This window comes from Emydura macquarii, unplaced genomic scaffold (genome assembly GCF_026122565.2).
Source record: "Emydura macquarii macquarii isolate MOO-44397 ecotype Brisbane River unplaced genomic scaffold, CSIRO-AGI_Emac_v2 contig_1230, whole genome shotgun sequence".
Lineage (NCBI taxonomy): Eukaryota > Metazoa > Chordata > Testudines > Chelidae > Emydura > Emydura macquarii.
This window is the reverse complement of record NW_027131367.1, coordinates 13,138,880-13,156,109: the sequence shown is the minus strand read 5'-3', so window position 1 is coordinate 13,156,109 and position 17,230 is coordinate 13,138,880. Positions and strand designations below refer to the sequence as shown.

Sequence of the window (17,230 nt, the reverse complement as noted above, 5' to 3'; positions counted from 1 at the left end):
TTTACTAATCCATTTTTCCCAATGCACACTTGATTCAGCTCCAGCCAGTCCTTCACCGTCTCCATTTTGACTCCAGCACCAGTAAAACTACTCTTCTCTAGCACCTGTCACGCGGGACCAAAGGCCTCAGACATTAACTAAGTCTCAGAACACAACAACCAATTGCCCACCTGACCCACAGGTGGCTCTATTTCACTGCTAGAGTAACTGATTACTGCAGCTGTAGTTGGTACAGTGCTCTGGGATCCAATGGAATGAGAAGTGCTAGGCAAATCGAGGCGCGCACACAGTGAGTTGACCAAGAGCAAACTCTGAGTCAGTGGCAGAACCAGGAATGAAACCCAGGAGTGCCAAGCTCCTCTGACCACACTGCCTCCCCACAACAAGATGAATCAGTTTCTCAGAGAGGACCAAGCTATGGAGCCAGGTCCTCCCCAGAGCATGGAAGCTCTCATTAGTATCCGCTCAGCCAACTAAAAACAACCTTCCTCTCACTGATGCACAGTATCAAAGACAATCATTTATTGCCATTCATACATTGGGTGCTTGTGTTTTTTATACAATTTACAGGTTTTAATACAAATCAAAATTTTTTTTACATACATCCAAAATTTTTTAATTTTCAATATAAAATATACACCATTTAAAAACATTTCAATGTAGGAAATTCATTTCCAAAGCCGTGCACCCATGCCTTTCCGAAACCCTGGTTGGCTAAGGGGAGGAGGGGTGTGAGGTGACAAGGCCTGGCCAGAGTCAAAGCTCAATTCTTCTAACATTTTGACTCCATCTGAGTCTAGCAGGAGAGGGAGAGTGAGTGATAAGAAGGCAAACAAGTATTTTCAGAGTGATCACCACAGAAAAGGAAATCTACAGGACGCACCCCCTCTAGAAGAGGGACAGGCCAGCTCTGAGCTTTGGCAGCTGCTGCCTTTAAAAATCACACTAAAACTTCAGTGGCAACAAAACAAGCTAAGATCTCAGATCCCTGAGAACAGAACTGTGCAGCTTTAAGTGCGACTTTGTGAGCATGGCAGTGGGAGGCGCCATGTCTGTGTCTGACTCTTGTTCAAACCAGCTCAGCTTGGAAGTAAAGAGAGGTTTGTTCCTACCTGCCAACCCTGCAAATTCATCCTGAGATCTGAAAGTCAAGCTGGGTTCTTGCTGTCTCGGGCATCACCAATTTTGCAACTGGAATTTAGTTAAGTGCATGAGCCGGGGCAGGATCCAGCTCCTTCTCTCAGAGCTGTCAGCCCTGCAGGCCTAAAAGGAGTAAAAATAATAGAAGGCTTAGTCTAGTCTGTAAAGTGAGCAGATGTGGCTGGCTACAAGCAGCGCCAGCGACCGAGTGTGAAGGAGCTGGTTTTACAGTCACAGGTCAGGCTAGGACCACACAGTGCAACCCTGCTTTATCTACTGGCCATGATCAGAGTTCCCAGCCTCCTAGGGTTGTTATCTGTGCAACCCTGGCGGTAGCTTTGTAGGCCTGAAGGCTTTAAAAAGGCTCCACTCTGAGCTTGGGGGTGCAGACTGTTTAAAGTCCTTTAGTTGGCTCCCTGCACCTGCCTCCTGTGAGACTTGTCTACACTAGGAAAATGTGTCAACTAATGTTTTAACTAACATGCGGTTAAACATGGATTTTGCCCTTAATCTGGATAAGTACAGTTGTGTTCAAACGTGTGAACCCTCAGAGTCCCCAGAATCAGCCAATATGTTTTTAAAACATGCTTTGTTCCTGTCTACACTAAGTGCCAAGTCATGTTTAGCATCAGTCAATGTGTCGAACATGGGACAATTCCCCCACATAGCCAAGGCAAGGGCTGGACTATTAGAAAGGCAGAGCCTCCTTCACTTACTGTATCTGATCAGGTTCCTGCTGTCAGTGACAAACAGCTAAGGACCAGAGCAGAATACCACCTAAAGCCCCAGCCTCCATTCACAAAACCATCTCCCAGCTATTCCAGTATATTTACTCAGACAGTGGCGCACACACGCAAGTACTGGGAGTGGGGGAGGCTATCTGGGATGTTGCTTAGAGTCGAACATTGTGGATGGTCCTTGGTTTTGTTGCTGCTCTCACTGAAGCAACCCTCCCCATCTGTCAGAAAATGATCAACAACTACTCTCTCTGCTCCAGGCCCCAGGTGACATCTGTGTTTTGTGGAGTTACTATGGAAGCACTGATGGAGCCAAGATTTGCCTGACTCGGTCTGTTCTCCAAGCCTGGGAAGGAATAAATTCCATCACTGGATATCAGCACTGGGAGTGAGTGGTCTGTTAAAAAGGCCCACATGCTGCAGAGCCAGCACCAGTTCCATGCAAAGGTGCAAGGTGGCTCCGGGGGCCCCAGACCTTGTCTGCATTGGGGCTTTTTACCATTGCTTTAGCCAGCGTCTGTTCAAACCCCTAGTGCACACATGCTGCGCTAGTGCAAATTGTGACTTGCAACATTGTGGTGTGGGATAGACAAGCCCCAAGATGAAGCTCTCCCCCAGATCAGAGGGATGCAGTCCATGTGGGAGTTCCCTTGAAGTAGCTGAGGAGGTGGGGAAGAAGCATGCAGCGCTACCCCCTAAAAAAACAACTTTCCTACAACCAGAAGCCACCAGGAAGAACTGTAACGGTGGTGCCGGGGGGGGGGGGGGGAGTGGGATATTTCAAAACACTAGTACAAGACATGATAAGAGGGAATTACACTTCTGGGAAGGGAGCCACTTCCTACCCTGCTTGTCATTCACAATTCCAAGCAGCAGGGAGACCCTGGCACTGGGCTTGCCTGTATACACATCTGCTTCCAGGAAAGGCTGGGGCCCCCGATACTAAGATCAGAGTCAGCCCCAGACAGGCTGTTACACCCGGGACAGGCAGCTTAGGTGGCCAATCTGTGCTCCACGTTAGCCACATGTATTGCCCGGCCCCTGGTCTCAGACAGGGCTGCCAAAGCCTGATAGTCCCAGTGAGGGTGACCTGCAGGAGTCTCAGTGAAACAGACTAGAAATCCACCATCACACAAGGAGACAACTGTAAAGCTGCCTGGTTTGGGGCTGGCATTCAGGGAGTCTCCCCCCGACACGCGAGAGCTGGCCAGGCTGAGAAGATTATGAAAGCTGGACCACTGAGGCTCCATCCCCAAAAGGGTGGTCCCCGCCCTCCCAAGGGCTCTCATGCCGATAGTTGTTGGACATGCCCCCTGGGCGAGGGGTGCCTCCATCATGAGATTTAAATAGACACTCTCCTCAAAGACCTGCCTCCACCCCCAGGTTCACACTGCTAGAGACCCCAGCAACCCTCATCTGGACCATGCCACACTCCAGCCATGCTGCAAGGATGCCCACCGTCCACTAGAGGGCAGACCTGACACTGCAGCCAGAGAAACTAGGAGGCCTCCAAGGTGCAGCGTGGGGCCGGGGAGCCCTACCAGAGCCAGCCTTAGAGAAAGGCTGCTCCCAATCAGTGGTGCTCACAGAAGGACAGGAGACTAGCAGCTCTGACCCACCAGAAGGGCAGCCAAGGTGGGAGGAAGGGAGGTCACACACAGGAAATAAAATCCTTTAACAAAAGGGCAAAATGGCAGAAAGAGGGTTTTCAATGGGGATTTCTTATATTAGCAGCCCTGGATTCCCTCCATCTGCCAACAGCCACGCCATGGCCATCTGCTCAGACACAGCTGATCCTAAAGGAAGAGTCGGCAAAGGGAAATTGCTTCATTTCAATGTCATCACGGTACTAAAAATAAATAAATAGAAGGAAGAGCGGCCTGCAGGGCAGTCAGAGCTCCCCGCTCCCCTTGAGTGCTCCAACGGGGCAAGGGGCCTCAAACCTGCTCCAGGGATCCTGGGCACGGCTATGGCAGTGGCCTCTCTCTCAGGTTCTGTTGCTGTGGGCGAGGAGCCCTGTCGGGCCTGCGTGCGTGAGGGAAGCCTCTGGAAGCCTCTGGCGCTCTCGTTACGCAGGTCAAGGCTGTGCGGGGGACGGGAGCGCACGTCCCTCGTCCCACGCGGTGTCTCCATGGGACTCCTGCTGGCGGGGCTTAAAACGGAGAATTCATCCCCAGTTTGGTTTCGAACTGCAGCTTCTGCCTCTTTTGGTAACGGACCCGCACGCTGGAGAGAGCGGAAAGGGAGAGCAGTAAGTTAGGGCAGAGGGGCAAGTCCTGCAGCTCACAGAGCAACCCAACCATGAGAACGGGGACAGACAGATGTCCAGAGCCCAGGCTGTGGGCGCTCTGCAGCCAGCAGCAACACACCTGGTCCTAGCAGCATTCTGCTCACGTAACGGCATTACAATATATTCCATATTGTTCTCTATCTTGTTTCTTACACATCATCTCAGCCCACGCCCAGGCCAGGAGCTGATGCTGAACAGAGTGCCGGGCTCTCCTCCCACTGCCATTCCTTACCGGATTTCGTGGAGTTTGACGATCTCGTTGACAATCACCACGAGGATGAGGGAGTGGAAACCCAAGAGCCAAGAGACCAGGGAGATGCGAATGTCGTGAAAGGTTAATGGAGAGTCGTAGTTCGTCCACAGCGTCAGATCCAGAGCCGTCTGCATCACCTGACCCAACAACCTAATGCAATGAGTGGAGACACCAAGGCTCAGACATGCCCACACGCCTCCTGGGACCAGCAATGCGAGGCTCAGGCTCAAATATGCCTGCTCCCGCAGCGTTATACAAGGCCCGTGCCCCTCTGCTGAAAGGATCAAACTGGGACTTGTCTGGACCCAAGTCCGCTGAACGTGTTTCCCAACGTGCTTCGCGATCTCATAGGCGTCTCTGTACAGACAGTGCTGGGATAAGTGTCCGGAGCTGAGCTAAAGACAGTCCCTGCCCTCCCTGCAGTCTGTAACAGCAGCCCCTGCTTCTTCCCATGTTGTTCAGTGCCTGAGGATACTCACACAACGCCCACAGTTAGGGTCCACCATCTGTTAGTGAAGGGGCTTTTCTTCCACAGCGGTTTGGTGCGATGGACGTGGGTGATGGATATAAACACTGAGGAGAGAGATAGATGTGGTTTTAGTTACCACCACTGACAGACGGGGAGAAAGACATTGCCCCAAAGAGGCTCTAGCCTGAACTGAAGCTATATTGGTCTGATCCCCCCACACCCTGCCTTCCATCCAAGGACCCTACGGTGCTTCCCAAACAGCCTCACCGCAACGTGAGGCAGGCAACAGTTACCCATGTTTTACTGGTGGAGAAAGTGAGGCACAGACATGCCCCAGATCCCTCAGTACAGCAGAGTCAGAGCCAGGCTTAGAGGCAAGTTCTCCCAACTATCTGGGGCTCCAACCACAGGATGACACTGCACCACTAAGGTGCAGGAACCAGAGTGGGCCCTGAAAATATAATCAAAGAAGTGGGGTCGGTTGGGGGCTCCCCCAGTTTAACCCCAGGCCTTCTTCAGAGGCAAACCAGAGATACTACAGGTCCCAGCATGCAATGCTCTTTCCTGTATCAAGCAGCCAGAATGGTTGGCTCAAGATGCAGCTTTACGTGCTGCAGCCTGTTGTGTCCATGGGTCCTTAAGAAGAGGGTAGAGGCAATCCCTGCTATTTCATTCAGATTAGATGCAGCTCTCGGGCTGCTGGCAGGATGCTAACTTTTAGATACTAACTCAGTTGGGCTGCCCTTGTTCTAACAGGAAGCACAACCAGCTCATGTCAGGAGCTGGGGAGGGGGCTGAAAGTGAATCAGAGAAGTGTAGAACTGGAAGGGACCTCAATAGGTCATCTAGTCCAGTCCCTGCACTCAAGGCAGGACTACATAATAACCAGACCACCCCTGACAGGTGTTTCTCTAACCTGCTCTTAAAAACCTCCAATGACAGAGATTCCACAACCTCCCTAAGCAATTTGTTCCTGTGTTTAACCACCCTGACAGGATGTTTTTCCTAATGCCCAACCTAAATCTCCCTTGCTGCAATTTAAGTCCATTGCTTCTTGTCCTATCCTCAGAGGTTAACAAGAACAATTTTTCTCCCTCCTCCTTGTAACAGTCTTTTATATACTTGAAAACTTATGTCCCCCCCTCATTCTTCTCTTCTCCAGCTTAAACAAACCCAGTTCTTTCAGTCTTTCCTCATAGGTCATGTTTTTTAGACCTTTTATCATTTGTGTTGCTCTCTTCTGGACTTTCTCCAATTTGTTCATCCAGAACTGGACACAATACTCCAGCTGAGGCCTTATCAGCACAGAGTAGGGCAAAAGGATTACTTCTCATGTCTTGCTTACAACACTCCTGCTAATACAAGCCAAGGAAACATATAGTCCCCATAGCACAGAGACACGAACCCACTGGAAACAGGGACTTACCAGTGTGCAAAACAATCAGACCAGCCGTCAGCTTCTGTGCTAAGAGGAGAGCATTGGAAAGCTTTCCAAACCAGTCAGGGGCACCATCAGCGTTGCTGGGAAATTAAATTGGTCACTGAGTAATTGCTTAGGACACAACTTAAAGATGCGGATGTGCTTAATGATTCAGGCTGCCTCAGCTCTCCAAGTACAGCTACAGGGCTGGGCTTCCCCTCCTGGAGCCCTGGGGGAGAGGTTAGAGACAGCCCTTTCCCAGCGTTGGACATGGTGAGCACTGGGGGATGGCGATCCAGCCTCCTCCCCATGTGGGGGAGTGAGAGTTCTAGGAATCAGAGGCAAGAAGCCTGGGACCACACCTCATCAGTAGGATCTAGAAAGCTTCTGCATACATCAGACCGCACAACAGGTAGAACATGCTGGCAGGACCCTGCAGCAGAGAGCTTACACTCTAGGCTCCAGGGATAGCAAGGCAGAACAGCATCTGTTCATTACAGCCAGAACCTGGAGGGGTTTGGGAGCTCTTTGGAGGAAGAGGACTTGATGTACGCTACTTGGGAGGCTGCTCCAGCAAAGTGGGTCCCTGAGAATGAGAAGGGAAGCAGCCCAGAGAAAAATGAAGCTGGATCATAGGGAATGCAGGGAGTTGGAGGAGGGTGGAGGATGGCAGGGCGAGGTGTGTGCTGTGGCAGGGTTTCTGTTCCTCACCTGTGCACCATGATGGATGAGCAGGCGCTAAGGTTAAGGCTGGTGGCATTCATCCCTTGGCAGGACTCGTGCAGTGTGAACCCAAAGCAGACAAGGCAGGAGCAGATGGTCAGGCTGAATTTCAGCAGAAAGCAGAGCAGGAAGTAATGCTGAGTCTGCAAACGGGGCAGCATAAGCCAGTCACTCAGGAGACTGGCCTGGAATCAGAGGCATTTACTCCATTTCAGCCTTTCCTCCCGGCTTTCTACAGGCTCCCCTGCTCTCGGGGTCACACTTCAACTGACTCAACAGCTTGATCAGCAGCAAGGGTCTCCTTGCTCCAGCCCCAATGGCAGCAGCAAGGGGCTGTACTGCCAGGACCCAGCCAAGACATCGCCAGCCCCAGCAGAGACACTGGCTGCAAGGTCTTCCCTTCATCCTGTCACCATCAAAGGATGGCAATGGTGTGAGCCAAATCAACGGGATAGAACTTGCAAAATGGGCCGCTGGAAAGCACGTCCTCAGCAAAGAGACCCCATGATCGCTCCCCAGTCCTGAAGCACTTCTGATCTCGGGTGGGAAGTGCAGGCTGTTCCCATCCAACACGCTTCCTACCTTTTTAGGAATGGAGGTTAAATTTTTCCCAGTTGCCATGGACATGACGGAGCTGTGGGGGGGCTTGCCCAGAAGAGAGACACTGGGAAAACAGACAGAGGTTAGTCCCGACGGGGTCTCCAACCACACATTACGTCATCTAGAACAGCAGTCCTAGCACTTGAACTCAAGGAGAAACAAATCTGCCTGCCTCTAACATTAGCACTAAAAGCCTCTGCCAGGCCCCCAACCACGCAAAGGCCATTTCCATGGCATCGCTTGGTTTGCTAAACTCAAAGTGCCCTAACAAATATACTGCTATTTTCGCCTGAAGAAATTCAGGAAGTGGAAGGTTCAAATGGCAAGGGGTAAGCTAACCTCCAGGTGAGTGACTGAGATACTTGATCACATCAGGGATACTCCAGCTGCAGCTGCCCTGGCTCTGCCTGGTCATGAATGCTCACTGCACAGAGTGCAGCTCCAATCTTCCCAGCCAGCAGGGAAGCTGTAGGGAGGCAGGAGGAGGCAAAATCTCCCAGCCCTCTCCCAGCAAGGACAGGAACTTGGAGGAATAAAGAACAAACACACCCTCTTGCCTCCTAGCTCACAGGAGCAGGAGGAGAAAGGAGAAACATCCCTCATCCCCTTGCAGTACCCAGGAGCACAGGAGGTGAGAGGGGGCAAATTTAAAGGGTCATCAAAGTCAGAGATGGATCAAGGACCCCTTAGATCATCCAGTCCATGCCCTTCCAGACCAGCACTCATCCCTACGGATTCACAGACACGTATCAGCCAGCCACACCATGACTTCCTGACCTCACACCGCCACATCAACGTGTGACCACATGTCCCAGTGGCACTGTGATGCTAAACCTCCCAGCATAGAACCAGGACAGCTCTCCAGAACCTTCCGGCTCCCTCAGATCTCCTCAAAGACAGCTCCTCCAGCTTGCAAGATGAGCACCACTGCTCTCTGCATGCAGCCTCATTAGGAGGAAAGGTGTGCCCTTACCACGCGTTAGCCAACACACCATCACTACCACACAGGAAATCCTGGGGTGGACAAGGCACTTTGTAATTTTCATGTATGAGAGCAGGTTGAGGTGAACACTTGGGGAAACCTGTTACAATGGCTCCATAACGAAGGGCAGGGCTATCGCAGCCAAGCCACAGATAAGCATCAACAACCCTGAAACATTTCTAAAGGTCCTTTCAGCCAAGGAGCTCACAGTGCTTTACAGACATTAGTTAACCCTCGCAACGTCCTTGAGAGGCACCAGCGGATATTAGCCCCATTTTACAGAAGGCAAAGTCAGGATGAGTGACTGGCCCACACAGCACAGCAGAGGGTACTGTGCCCAGGTAGATGCCCTCGGCTCACTTACCTTAGCAGTGGGTAACAGAAACAGGAGAGCCACAGGGTGTCCGTGGTGCTCAGAATAGGCGGCAGCTGTACTAGGCAGGACAGGAACTGAACAAAGAATCCCCACAGGGAAAGGCATGATCAGCAACAGGGCTGGGAGAGCAGCCAGACCCCACCTTCTTCTCCCTGGACCCCACCCTGGTAAGCGCTGACACTAGAGAACCTGGATTGCTTTGGAGATGTGCAGCGAAGCCCTGCCGGCTGCTCTGGACTGTGTCGTGGCAGAGGCTGGAGACGACCTTCTCCAGGACCAGCAGAGCCTACCCAAGTCCCCAGGCTACAAACACAGGGCAAGAGGGGGCCAAAGAGCATTTCTTACAAGAGGTTAGTTAAAAGTCTCCCTATAGCAGAGGGGCAGTCTAGGCCAGGAAGCAACGGAGTCCTGCCATGGCTAGCATAATAACTGCCCTCATCAGTGTTCATTAGTAGGATTATGTTCCACCAGCATTGTGTGCAACTGGAACAAGCATACTGGATACACAGGGTCCCAACTATAGGAGATATATAAACCCTGGGGCATGCCAGACCCCTCCCCTCCAGGGCTGACCCATCCCCTTGGGCTACATCCTCACAGACCCCCGGCTTTCCTCCTCCAAGTTAAAAACTGTCTCACCTGAATGATCACCAGCATCAGCTGGCACTGCAGCAGGAAGAGGAAACACTTGCGGATCCCATACGTTGCATGCCTGGCCTGCAAGGAAGCACAAGCCCCCACCAGGCAATCACTGGGAAGGTACCTCCAAGGAGCCGTAGGAGAACTTATACGCCCACGCAGTGATGACCTCCCAGGAAATACGCTGGGTGGCTGAAGGTAGAGTCTCTGACCCGTATGGGGAGGATGGGATGGGAGAAGAGAGGAGTTAAACTTAGTGCGGGGCAAAGGAGAGGGAAGGTCTCCAGCCCAACTATGGAGAATGGTGGGGGTGAAGGTGCAGAATTAAGCCTGGAGAAAAATGGCTGCAAACATCCTGGGCTTTCCAGGTTTAATGCTAACTTTGCAGTAATGGCTCTCCGTAGGCATGTTCCTTGCCCATTTAACTGAAATCAGGATCCTGGTGCAACAAGGCACTCCCTCTTCCCATTGTCCTGCTGCATCTTTGAGTAGCAAAGTTTTTACATTCATCAGAGTACTCACTTTGAGCTCTCACCATAGACCCCAGAATATTTGCTGTGACATTTTCCCACTGACTGCTTGGCTCTCCCGTGTCTGACATGCTTCACTAGAAAGGGAGAAGTCAGGTGGAATATCTCCTCGATGCTGGCCAAGCAAAGGGCAACTGGGCATCAGCAGAAAGTACTGTGGACGTAATTCACAAAGGGGCTAAAGAAACTGAATGGGAGGCCTCATCACTGCTAAAATAACTGCATAGGACTCTTGCTTTACTCTTCATAACTGACAGGTAGGATTATTAAGACTGGAGACCTTTACAGTTGGGCCGTGAACATGGATGCACAGACAGACCTTTGGTGAACCAAAAGGGGAACACAGCAGACTCACCTGCTCTATAAGTCGGATAATACTGATGCTCTCTTCCTGGTGGAAGGATAAGGAGCAGGGCAAGCTGTTCAGCTGGCCTGAAAGCTGCAAGGGTGTAAGGTCATCCGAGACGTGTGTCATGTTAGTGCTTGTGGCGTAGCCAAAAGTCTCCCAGGAGCAGCGGGATGGATAGAGCGGATCCAGCGCTATGCTGCACAGACAACATTGGAATGTCAGGAAAAGGCACCACCACACGGGGAGAAAACCGTATGTAGACAAAAAAATCAAGTACACAGCATGTATATTCACACACTACACATGTTGTAGATATAGCAATCATTAGTGCCGAATGGATTTAGGAACACAAGTCCCACTGGCTTTCAATTCACACCAAGATTTTCAGAAGTGATGACGGATTTTGGGTGCTTCAGATCTGGGGGCCCAACCTGAAGGCTCTGGTTTGCAGGAGGTGGACGCCCAGCATTTTCTGAAAATCAGGCTCCTGGATGGTGTCTCCTGTGGTCACCCACGATCACACGTCACCTTTGAAACATTGTGGCCTCAGACTACAATTGATCTGACTCATTATGAGGACAGGCAAATCAGCTAACAAATGCAGTCTAACACACACAGTGTAGCAGCCTGACTCTCTAGGAATCTTTGGTCAATCTTTTATTCAACAGTGCAAGAAGTAATGCCAGTCTACTAAATGATAATGCAGTGGGCAGCAAAATGTGCAAGTGATGCACAAAGCACTCCTTGAAATGATCGTTGATACTATAAATATCCAACATGACCTGGGCAAAGCAGACCCACATCATTACAGCTAGTGATACTGATACATTACTGCAAAAATGTTTCTCATGGGTTTAACAAGTTTACAGAAACAAAAAAGTAGATAAAATGTTGTAATTTTACCTTGGTTATATCATGGTATGTGCATGAAGGGAATCGGTGTGGCAAGAAAATTGATATAAAAACAAGGTACATTATTTTTCAAATATGTATTGTAGTCAACTTTACCCGTAGAACAGATTTATGTATTTGTAGCTTTAAAACATGGTGCTCCTAAATCCTTTAGGCTCTTTTTAAAAAGTCTCCCTTCGATCTCTATCAAACACTTAACATGTGCATATCCTCTGGAACACACACATATCTGGCCTCTATTCAGATAGAACATTTAGATGCAGACACCCAGCTAAACACATGCATTTATGTTTACAGCATTTACACATGAAGCCCCCCAATTTTTTGTAAACCACGTGTGCAAAAGTAAGCATACATCTCCCAAGTGCACAAGTGTGAAAAGTGCATCCACATGTATGATTGCATACATGTGAGCCTGACCTGTATAGTGCACATCTGGTGCTTTCCACGCACAAATGTGAGCCCAACTCCCCTTCCAAATAATTGATTCCCACCAACTACGTTAAACAACTAAGTTCACTAGTATCGTTACCAGGAGACATGAGCAATTACCCCGACACAAAGACAGGTGGCTTAAAAAACCTCTCTTGGAAGGAAAAACAGGCTGGTGCTAATGGAATATGCCAACTGTAAGCAGTGCAAGCCGCTATTCCCTCCCCACATAGCACTGCACTGCCCACAACCAGCCAGTTTGAGGAGCTCAGATCCAGTTTTCTCACCTGATGTCACTCTGCAGGAAGAGGCAGCTGTTCCGCAGGTTGGCAGAGCTCCCCAGACAACAGGTCACCTCTCCGTATTCCTGCATGATTTTGATCATCTCGCACATGGCTGCAAGAGAATGACAGACGGGGAGTTAATGCCTTACCGCCGCATGTACACACACTGGAACAGCAGCATTTTAAATCTCCTCTCCCCCGATTTTCATTTCTGGAGATAAACAGTTAAACCTGTTAAAGGTAACCTGATCAACATACCTCAAGACTGCTCACTGGAACTGAGGTCCCTCAGACAATAAAACCTAAGCCCCTCAGCTTTCTGACCTTTAAAATATATGATTTGAGGGCCAAAGATATTGCCCATCACATTTACGAGGAATTCCCCAATAAATTATAAACCAACATCCAGAACAGACCTCAGAAGCCTTATTTTAACTGTTCACACAAGGCCCCCTACTTTTCATACAGTGTTCCCCCACCAGGAAGCTCTATGGTCTACTCTCCAATAAAAAGACGCCAAAAATCATCCTCTCACTTCACTAAACATCTAGCCACTTCAGGACAATCTAATCCTAGCTCAGCCTATGCCCAGGAAAGAAACGACTACTCTCATGGTACCCTATGCACCTGCCTGTGGAGGGAAGGGGTGGAATTTGATCTGGAGCAGATCCAATGACATTTGAATCTTTGCCTCTCTTGCCTGGGGCCTGTGGCCCTGTTCCTTGAGCGTGCAACTAACATGGACTTGGCTGCAGAGTACAAAGGCCTTGTTAGAAAATATCTGGAAAATAATTTAAAATATTTTCCATTTAAATAGCGACTTTCATGCAAGGCTGAGGGTACATCTACACTAGAAACATCTGCATTAACTACTGTGGTGGCTGATGTCCAGACTACCCTCCTTGGGTCAGTGCTGCCCATCCTCACCAGGAGCACTTCCACTGACCTATGAGGGGCAGTGTGGGAAGCTGACAGCCCAGTCTCTCAGCTCTGCTGGCATTTCCCTGCCAGAAGCCCAGCTGCCCCACAGGCTCCTGGTAGGCTGCCACTCCACCCGCTCCCCACCAGGAGTGGGGGGAAGCCACCCAGGGCTTCTCGCTCCCCCTTCTTCCCCCATTCCCCGCCTGGAGTGGGGGGAAGCCATCCAGGGCTTCTCACCTCCATGTTCCCTGCTGAGAGAGGAAGGGAAGCCACCTGGGGCTTCTTCATGCCCACCCACTCCCTGCTGGGAGCTGGGAAGTCTAGTCAATTTCATGGCTCCCAAGACAGCCAACAGCAGATGTGTGTTGCCCTAACTATGCGCCTCTGGTGGAGGTGGAGTTATGATGTCGGCATAGTAGGGCACTTAGACTGGTGGGAGCAAGGTTGTAGGGTGGACTCTGACATAATTAGATCAATGTAAGCTGCTTTAAACCAACCTACCTTATAGTTTAGACCAGCCCTGAGTCACTTTACCCACCTTCACAAGGAGCATTATCCCTATCTACAGATGAAGGAACTAAGACACTGAGAGGAAAAGTGATATACATGAAGTCATACAGAAAGCCAGTGGCAGTCAGATAGTCCACTAACCATGAGACAATATTGCCTCCAGCCTTTAAAAACCATTTCATTACAGTTTTCCTGAGGCCCTTGAACTGACGTGATTATTTTATCTGATTTGACTCTTGGAATAATTTTAACTTCTAATCTCTGTGTCTGTGCATTTGCACAGAGGCACTGAAGCAGAATTCTGTTTGAAGGCTTAGGCCTTCTATCCAAATGATCACTACACCCCACAGTGATCTTCTCAGAGCAGGCACATTCATGGAAGCACAGTTTCTGCCTTGCAAGGACCGAAGAAACCCAACTAGCACCTGAATGGAAAGGCAAGTCAGCTATAAGAGGCTCTAACTGGCACATGCATAGACTGCAGCATTTTTATCTGAAGTACAGAGGTACTCACAAAGCTGAATAGTACTAAGCCTGTCTATAAAAGCACTTCACATGTTCAAAACATTGTACGAACATTCACTTATTAAATCTTCACAATCCCACTGCGAGACATAATCATGCCCTTTCCAAAGACAAAAGCTACTTCCATTCTGGTCTTGCAGCCAGCAGCCCCCACTGATCAGCATGTGCAAGATGCTAATAGCACTTGCCATAGAGAATGACTTCTAGGAAGCGATTTCTGAGCCATGTAAGCAAATGATCACCGCAGGGGAGATCAAAGCCTCCAACTCCCTCTGCATGTTGCTAATGCTTACTATTAAGTAATGAGCAACAGTGTTGTAGACACTCACTTCCATAACTCTTGTTAATGCCAACAGTTGGGAGAGCAAGTCAATGATTGATTTCAGAAAGGAACAGGATCTGGCTCTCGGCACATAAGACTGCTAATTGGAGGCTCATCCATCCAGAATTCCCCTCCCAGTTTTCTGTAGGGTCTCCTCACCCTCCATGTTCTCATGACCCACAGCACTATCTGGAGAAGGTGATTGACAGCTGATGTGGAACAGGCCTGGCCCAGCTGTCACTTACTCTCTGAGGTGCAATCCGTAAAGAGAGGCACCAGCAAAGGCACGTTGTCAATGTTCTGCAGGTGAGGTCTCACCTGGTGGATCCCTCGGGGAAGTTTGGCCTGTAAGAGGAAGGAGGAGGAGATTAAAGAGGCAAGAGAAAATTGTACATTAATATCGAGATGATGATTATACTCTCTCCCACGCTTGCATTCAATTCTGTGTGGGGCGAGGTTCCGCCCAGGCAGATGCAATTGCAGAATCGGACCTAAATTGCTGTTCACTGTAGAGACAGTTTGGCTTTCCTAAGAGACTCTGTAAAACAAGAGTCTCTTAGGACTCTGCTGAAGCATTACTTTGCAATTCACATAGTGATTAGTCAATGCTCTCCCCCATGATGCATTATTTCCCCTTTGCAGGTACAGCATGACCCAACAGAGTCAGGGATTTAACCAGCATTTGACCATCCAGCCAGAACACTAGTTCAGCCACTGCATTAGGAAGAGTTCGAGTCCTTCAACTCAACCCGGAACACCAGCCCAGCACAACCAACAGAGTCAAAAGTGGAAATCAGGCTAACCCTGCTGCTGGATTTAGCCTTCCTGGGCACAAGGGACCACTTTGCACAAGGGGGAAGGACTGGTCAAAGGATGAGAGAGAGGGGCTGTTTGATGGAGAAGGAGGGAGAAATGAACATGAAAGAAGGAAAGAGGGGAATGGCTCCAGGTGCAGGAAGATGGTACAGACTAAGCCAGTGAAAGAAGGGTACTTCCCCCAGCACACGCTTTTGCCTGTCTGAAGGTCAGGCTCTTTGGGACTTTCTGCTGCCTCCGGATGTGTGGGGGGAGGTATTTCAACTACAGCCGTGCTGAAGTTTAAAAAGAGGCGTTTTCTTTTTCTAAATAGCAGCCGACTGAAGTGGTTTTAAATTTGCATCTCTGTGCAGCTAGTAGAAGCTAAGCGCCGTCTCCCAGACTTATGTGAGCCATCAGGCCTTCTGCTGAAGAAAAGCAGCAATTTCCCAGTCATTGACCTGCTCTGACAGAGCCTGCTATAGCCCAAGATTGGGGGAGAGGAGAAGTGTCTCCTGCCAGCACACTCCCCGCACACACTCTTGGAGGAGGGAGGGTAGGGAATTCAGAAGGAAAGAGATAAGCCTCATTTCCTTTCACATCCTCCTGGGCAGTTCTATGCATGGTCATCTCAACTCCTTAAACCTTCTCATGGAATAAGGAAGGAGAGATTGCAAAGGGTGAACGACTTAGTGCTGGAGGTTGTGCAGGTCCTTGATGTCAAGCTGGGAAGAATCAAGAAACACAACATAAACCAATCAACAAACAAGGCTTATGTGAGGTAGGTGCGCCTGAAGAGCACCAAGGTATTGCTTTTAACCACAGAGTCAGTGTGGCGTGGAGGAGGAAAGACACCCTCACCCTGTTGCAGTCCTCCAGGAAGCTGGGGACATCACTGTCTGTTGGCTGAAAGCTGATGAGATCCAAGTGCCCTTCCTCTTCCATCAGCAGCAGGCCCTCTACATCCTCTCGAGAGACTGAGTGGAGAGAAATGCAGCAGTAAAAATAAGCATAATCCTGTCTGCACCGCACTGTTTCCAGCCCCATGCCCCTGCATTGCACACATTACTTCATGTGGAACTGTGGAAGCCTGGGAACACAAGCCCTGATTTTCTAGGTTAGCTGCAGTCAGATCCCACTCAATTGTCTCCTAAAATAAAATATTTTTAGATGACTAATCTGCTCAGAGGCAGGTGCATGAGCCTAGTCTCTTTAATCTTTTGATACATGATGGGCCTTCTGGCTCTGCCTCTTTTCTCCCTGTTCACAGAGTTTCATGGGGAGAGACTGGAGAAATCACATTTAAAGTGAGGAAGAAGAGCAACTCTCAGTCAAGAGACAAAACCCCAGGATAAGTCTAACACAGCAAAAAAAAATCCCCTGCTGCACTGAGTCTCAGAGCCCCGGGTCAAGTGACACAGGCTCACACAATGAGGCTAAAAATAGCAGTGTAGACGTTCCTGCTCAGGCTGCGAGACCCTCACCTTCACCCTCAGCCCGAACTCCAGCCTGCACAAGCCCCAGTCAGTTAACTTGCGCTCTGAGAGTCGCTGCCATGTTTTGGGTTTTGTTTTTTGGCAGCATAGACATACCCTCAACAACTACATCAAGCCTACAGCAAAAATTGGAACAGCAAATGAACACCTGCACAGTAGGCTATACACAATCATGATAGTTACATGCACAAAAGAGTGTGTGCACACAGCTCCCATGATTGTGCATGCAACTGCAGTAAGTGTATGCACAAATTGACAGTTAGACCCTCTAAATGGCCATGTGAGTGCCAGAACCACCATGACTGCATGGTACTCACACATAAAAGTCATGCGCATTCAGCTTTGGGCTCACAGTTCTAACAAGTTAGGGCTGGTTTTAGTGGGGTTAAGTACAGGTTAAACAGGATTGTCCTGGAAACACTGAGGATCATTCGAGTGGCTTCTTAAGACCACAGCAGCCTATTTTCTTCAGGGTTATTACTGCAGGTTTCACCACATTATATACCTTAACATATGAGCTGAAGG

General features: G+C 49.6%; 1 protein-coding gene across 4 annotated transcripts in view; it reads right to left on the bottom strand.

Annotated features, from left to right (window-relative positions):
• Positions 1-2,646: 2,646 nt before the first annotated feature.
• TMEM94 (transmembrane protein 94) overlaps positions 2,647-17,230 on the bottom strand; it is a 79,389-nt gene continuing 64,805 nt past the window's right edge. For all 4 annotated transcript variants that reach the window (XM_067547542.1, XM_067547541.1, XM_067547543.1 and 1 more), the window contains 12 exons: positions 16,071-16,186; positions 14,660-14,759; positions 12,140-12,248; positions 10,515-10,704; positions 9,630-9,707; positions 8,979-9,064; positions 7,615-7,696; positions 7,021-7,175; positions 6,316-6,410; positions 4,900-4,993; positions 4,400-4,570; positions 2,647-4,103 (listed from right to left, as the gene is read on the bottom strand). In XM_067547542.1, the coding sequence (XP_067403643.1) occupies positions 4,031-4,103; positions 4,400-4,570; positions 4,900-4,993; positions 6,316-6,410; positions 7,021-7,175; positions 7,615-7,696; positions 8,979-9,064; positions 9,630-9,707; positions 10,515-10,704; positions 12,140-12,248; positions 14,660-14,759; positions 16,071-16,186 (1,349 nt within the window). In that variant the 3' untranslated portion in view covers positions 2,647-4,030. The remainder of the gene's footprint in view (positions 4,104-4,399; positions 4,571-4,899; positions 4,994-6,315; positions 6,411-7,020; positions 7,176-7,614; positions 7,697-8,978; positions 9,065-9,629; positions 9,708-10,514; positions 10,705-12,139; positions 12,249-14,659; positions 14,760-16,070; positions 16,187-17,230) is intronic.